The sequence below is a fragment of the Oryza sativa genome, chromosome 10 (assembly GCF_034140825.1).
Source record: "Oryza sativa Japonica Group chromosome 10, ASM3414082v1".
NCBI lineage: Eukaryota > Viridiplantae > Streptophyta > Magnoliopsida > Poales > Poaceae > Oryza > Oryza sativa.
In genome coordinates this window covers 7834781-7840734 of record NC_089044.1, presented here as the reverse complement: position 1 = coordinate 7840734, position 5954 = coordinate 7834781, and the positions used below count along the sequence as shown (strand labels likewise).

General features: G+C 41.1%; 1 protein-coding gene across 1 annotated transcript; it reads left to right on the top strand.

The window, feature by feature from the left end:
• The first annotated feature begins 574 nt into the window (after positions 1–574).
• Positions 575–2548, top strand: LOC107275822 (ras-related protein Rab-2-A). The gene is made up of 6 exons (XM_066304506.1): positions 575–626; positions 760–899; positions 1847–1929; positions 2027–2234; positions 2329–2397; positions 2510–2548. The coding sequence occupies exons 1-6, from the start codon at positions 575–577 to the stop codon at positions 2546–2548; spliced, it is 591 nt and encodes a 196-aa protein (XP_066160603.1).
• The last annotated feature ends 3406 nt before the right edge of the window (positions 2549–5954 follow it).

Here is a 5954-nt window from a genome sequence, read left to right as displayed (position 1 = left end):
AATTAAAGCTCCAATGCACATATCATATAAAAATATTTTCTTTTGCTAACATGAAATTTTAGAAGTTATTAAAGAAACATTGAATTGCACCGTAGTGTTTAGCACGTGCATATTACTGGTTACTAAAAAGTGAACGAACTTAAAAACCGACTCAAATGCGGATATGTATTTCTAAAAGAGAATGGACTTAAAAACCGATTCATACACGGATGACGTATTAATATACCGGCAAAAACATCTTTAATTTTTATAATAGTAGAGATAGAGATAGAGATAGAGAAGTGCCGAAGTAATCTGGGTATCGAAATTCCTGAAATATCGGTAATCACCGAGTCGGACGTGGATCCGACTGGCCTTTGTTCGGCGGCCACTGTGCGGGACGGGATCGTCTCCAACTCCTATTAATCAACGCCAACAACTGCTATTGCACTTCGTCGAAGGCTCTGATATTAATCTCTCTATAAACCCTAGCAGTTCAAGCAAAAACGGAAGCAAGAAAAAGAGAAAAGAAAGAGAACACCGGTGATAGCTAGCTAGCTCCCTCGATTGTCACGCGACACAGCTGGGATCGAGGATGTCGTGCACGTACGCATACCGCTTCAAGTTTGTCACCATCGGCGACGCAGGTCAGCTTCGCTCGATCCGTGTCGATCGATCAACTCGCCACCGGCGGGGGCGCATCTCCACACTCAATCGATTGGTTATCGATCGGTAGCTCATACTGGAAGACGCGTGTTGTGTTGGTTCGTTTGGTTGCAGGCGTGGGGAAATCGTGCCTGCTGCTGCAGTTCACGGACAAGAGGTTCCGGGAGGTGGAAGATCTCACCACCGGCGTCGAGTACGGCGCGTGCGTCGTCGCCGTCGACGGCAAAAACACTAAGCTCCAGATCTGGGACACGGTCAGTAGTGCGTGCTAGCTAGCCCTCGGTCGATATTCTTCTGCTTGAAATTCTATATATTGTTGTTCGGTTCCTGCGACAGTTTTTGCGCTATTAAAAAGCCCATGATTTGGTGATGTTATACTCTCTCGATCGAAGTGGACATAGTACCAATTTGACCTTTCAATCGTGTAGCTAGTGATGAGTTTTGGCTTATTTAGTCATAACTTATTTCGGTTTGGCGAATTATGCCGATGCTTCTGCCATTCGTAAAAGGTGTACCAGCTCGCTTTTTTCATTTTAAAAACAATCATCCGAAAACTTATTTCCAAATCTAAATATTTTAGCTACAATATTAATTTTCTACCACGCCATGACCTTTTATTATCGTAGTCAATTAGAAGGCTTAGATTTAAAAATAAGCTTTATTATTATTATTTTTTAAAATCCCGCTTGCAAATTTATGTGGCTGCTACAGTGCATCTTTAGCACTCAATTCCTAAAGTAATATATTTACCCATAAATAAATATTAATCCACCAAATTGTATTCCCAATGTACATCAATCTAAAATATCATGTCTCTTAATTTGAGCGTGTGCTTGGGGTGAATTTGTGGATATAGTATGATGTGTGAGTAGTGGTGCGTGCGCGTGTCTACTTTATAATTATGAAAAAAATATCACAATATCACAAAGATATATATGCTAATGGCTTGGTTGAACTGTTGAGGTAGCTACCTTGTTTTCTCGTGCCACACCGTGGCAATATATATGATTAATGGCCTGATCGGTATAACGTGCATGATTTCTACCCGATTGTGTTTTTTATTTACAAATTTACATGTTAAATCTTGGTATTGCATGATCAACAAACCTGTGGGTGGAGACCTAACTAAGATCTGGAATGCAATTATATGCTTGGAATTGCCTCCTCTCCTTCTCATACTTTTGATCTGTTGATTTTACAGGCTGGCCAAGAAGCATTCAGATGCATAACTAGATCATACTACAGAGGAAATGCTGCTTGCCTTTTGGTTTACGATATCACCAGGTATTTATAAGATGGTTTGTCAATGTACCTGTTGTGGTGTTTTATTAATTATTACTTCTTGCGTAGATTAGTTCTTATGCTTGACTGACCAAATCAGGAGGGAGACTTTTTTTAATCATCTTGCAAGCTGGTTAGAAGATGCAACGCAGCATGCGAGTGCCCGCATGACAATAATTCTGATCGGAAACAAATGCGACTTATCTCATAGACGTGTTGTAAGCTATCAAGAAGGTGAACAGTTCGCCAAGGAGCATGGTCTCCTCTTTATGGAGGCATCAGCAAAAACAGCTCACAATGTTGAGAAGGTGATGCTTTATCCTTATTGTCTTAATTTGGGTGCAATTGCCCGACTTGTATATCTTAAAGCCACGCTCTTTCTTTTTTTTTGTTGTTGTCTAGGCATTCATCCTAGCTGCTAGAACTGTACACAAGAAAATCGAAGATGGAGTTATTAATTTATTAGACGAGGTTAGTTTTCAATTGCTTGCATTTTTCTATATTGAGGAATTCAATGTTTTAGTATGCACTTTAGAACCGGCATCTATAGTTGCTTAAAAGTGTCGGTTTTATGTGTTTTCAGTCCACGGAGGAGGAAAAGCACTATAGCCGTTGGTTTTAGCTGTTCCGGCACCTATAGTGCCGATCGGTTTTATTTAGTGTGATAGTAATCGACGAATGTGATCTTTACAAAATGCTACCGTACAAATGTTTTACTCTCCTTTTTAGCATCATAACTATCCTCGTTAAGTACATTCCGTTAAGCCCTATGGATATGCTGTACTTTTTGCATGGCCATAATGGAGTACACTTAACAGAAGGCTACTGATGTTGGTAATAAAAACAAGAAAAACGCTTGTGTGATGAAATTTCGTAAAACTTACAGTAGTTAATAAGTACCTATAATAACTATTTTTAAAACGTACCACTTGTCAATGGAAAAATATAGGATGTTTTGAAATCTTTTCATGTAAGCATTACCTTAAAATTCTAGCACACAGAATTGTTTTCTTATTCAATAACGGAAATGAGTCCAGCTTCTGTATAAAAAAAATCAATTTCGTTTTGGTCTAAATGGTGCAGAACTGTGGTGTCAAATCGGGCAATGCCCCCGTGGCATCGCGACGTGATGCTAGCTTCTCCTCTCGTGATGGTCGTTGCTGCAGCTAAGTTTGCCGTGACAAGTCGAAAACAATCTTGCAATATGTACGTGTTTTTTCTGAAGATAATGACAGAGAGTAATGCCTACATGCATGGGTCGTATTATAGATATAACATCGTAGAAAGTAGCTCAAAGGCATAGAAGCATGTGTTTGATTCAAAGGATGAGATGAATCTGGTTAGTTATGTAATTAAAGTGTGAGATATTTGATTTTGATATTTGGAGATATATATTCGGTGAAGTGGTTTTGCAGATGTATGATTTTCAGACAGTGAACAGAGTTTTGTCAGTTTTGGTCTGGTCAGACATAACAGGTTCTGTTAGTTAGACCAACGGTCCGACAGTCTGACCGGTTGACACTGTGTCGGTTTCGTTTTTTTATACTACTAATCAATTCATGTTTATGGTTTAATTCTACACTAGTACAGATCCTTCCATCTGTGACCCTTCCATCTGTGACGGCCCATAACAAGACTGGAATTTGCGGGCCGTCACAAGGAAGTAATTTCAATTGGACCGAAGTTTCGCCCGATTGAGATATGGTCGCACAGCCATGGTATATCGGCATAAAACTAAAGCCCGTCACGGATGACACTTATCTGTGACGGGCTATAGTTGAGGCCCGATTGAGATGAGGGTTCCATATCTCAATCGGGCCCTAAAAGAAGCCCGTCATAGATGAGGGTCATCTGTGATGGGCTCCAACTAGAGGCCCGATTGAGATAAGTTTATTGCCCGTCACAGATGACACTCTTTTTTGACGGCCTTTTATTAAGGCCCGATAGAGATTACTTGTATGCCCGTCACGGTTGATTGTTTTAGGGCCGTTACAGATATTTGTTGCACAGTATAAATACCCCCCACCACCTAGTGTAACTGTATCCCACTGTTCACTATTTTGGTGGGAGGCTGTAGGGGGCGATTTTTTGTCCTTTTTCCAAGGAAAACAGAAATTAAATTCCCAAAAGTGATCAAAATGGATCAATCAAGTGAGTAATATAAATCATTAATTGAGCAATTTCATCACGTCTTACTTTTGCAATACTGATCTTATAATATGTGCCTCTAATTTGTTTTTTTTTTAGCAATTGATCGAAGTTGAATGTATGCCAAAAATTTGAAACGTCATTCTACGGAGTACCGAAAGGGCGTAATAAATTTTATGAACGCTGCGAAGGAGGATCGGATAAGAAGAAACAGTGATTACATGTGTTGTCCATGTGCAGATTGCAAGAACGAGAATATGTTTGATAGCGGAGAGGACGTACACGGTCATCTGATACAACGAGGATTCATGGAGGGCTATACATGTTGGGTGAAGCATGGAGAGCAAGAATCAGGAAGTGGAGCAGCAGCAGACAGAAGTGGTGCGCATAATCAGGAAGATGAAAATGAGCATGACATGTTTATACCTTCTCCATTGGGCGGTGAAATGGTTGATGTGGATCACGATCTGCTGCAAGACATGTTACGTGACGTTGAGGACCCAGCCCAGAATGAGAGAGATGGAATGAAATTCAGCAGGTTGGTAAGTGATTCCGAGACGCCTTTGTACGCTGGATGCAAAGCAAAACACACTAAGTTGTCAGTTACCTTGGACCTAATGAAGCTGAAGGCAAGTAGTGGATGGACAGACAAGAGTTTCACAGATCTTTTAGGAATTTTGAAGGCTATGCTTCCTGTTGAGAACACATTGCCCGAGACGACATACGAAGCAAAGTAGGTTCTGTGTCCACTGGGGTTAGAGGTCCGTAGAATTCACGCTTGTCCCAACGACTGCATATTGTACCACAAGCAATATGCGGACTTGGATGCTTGTTCTGTCTACAAGGCTTCTCGATACAAGCGAAAGAAAAGTGCTGACGAAGGAAATAAGTCAAAGAGGGGTGGTCCGGCAAAGGTTGTGTGGTATCTACCTATCATTGATCGTTTCAAGAGAATCTTTGCCAACTCGAAGGAAGCGAAGTTAGTACGTTGGCACGCCACGGAAAGAAGGAATGATGGTATGCTTAGACACCCAGCGGATTCGATTGAATGGAGGAATATAGATCGAAAACACAAAGACTTTGCTGCCGACCCTAGAAACATGAGGATATGTCTTTGTACGGTTGGCATGAATCCTTTCGGTGACATGAGTAGTACTCACAGCACTTGGCCAGTTCTTATTGCGAACTATAACCTCCCGCCATGGTTATGCTTTAAACGGAAATATATTATGTTGTGCTTGTTAATCCAAGGTCCAAGGCAACCCGGCAATGATATCGATATATTCCTGGAGCCTCTTATCGACGATCTGGAGATTCTTTGGAAAGAAGGTGTGGAAACTTGGGATGCATATAGTCAGGAGAACTTCAAGCTAAGAGTTCTATTGTTCTGCACCATTAATGACTACCCTGCACTCGGTAATCTTTCCGGACAAACTATAAAAGGAAAGAAGGCATGCTCCGATTGCAAGGAACATACACGAAGCCGGTGGCTGAAGAAATCATGAAAGATGGTATACATGGGTCACCGGAGGTGGCTCCCGCTACGTCACACATTTAGAAGAAAGAAGAAAATTTTTAATGGTAAGAGAGAACTTCAGCCTGCTCCCAAAGATTTGTCCGGAGATGAGATCCACAATATGGTCAAGGACATAAGCAATGAGTTTGGGAAGAAAAGAAAACGTAGCAAGACAAAGGAGAAGGGTATGTGGAAGAAAAAATCCATATTTTGGCGGCTACCTTACTGGAAAGATCTTGATGTCCGTCATTGCATTGATCTCATGCATGTAGAAAAGAATGTGTGTGAGAGTTTGGTTGGCCTGATGTTGAATATTCCCGGGAAGACAAAGGACGGGTTGAACGCGCGCCTTGATCTACAGGAC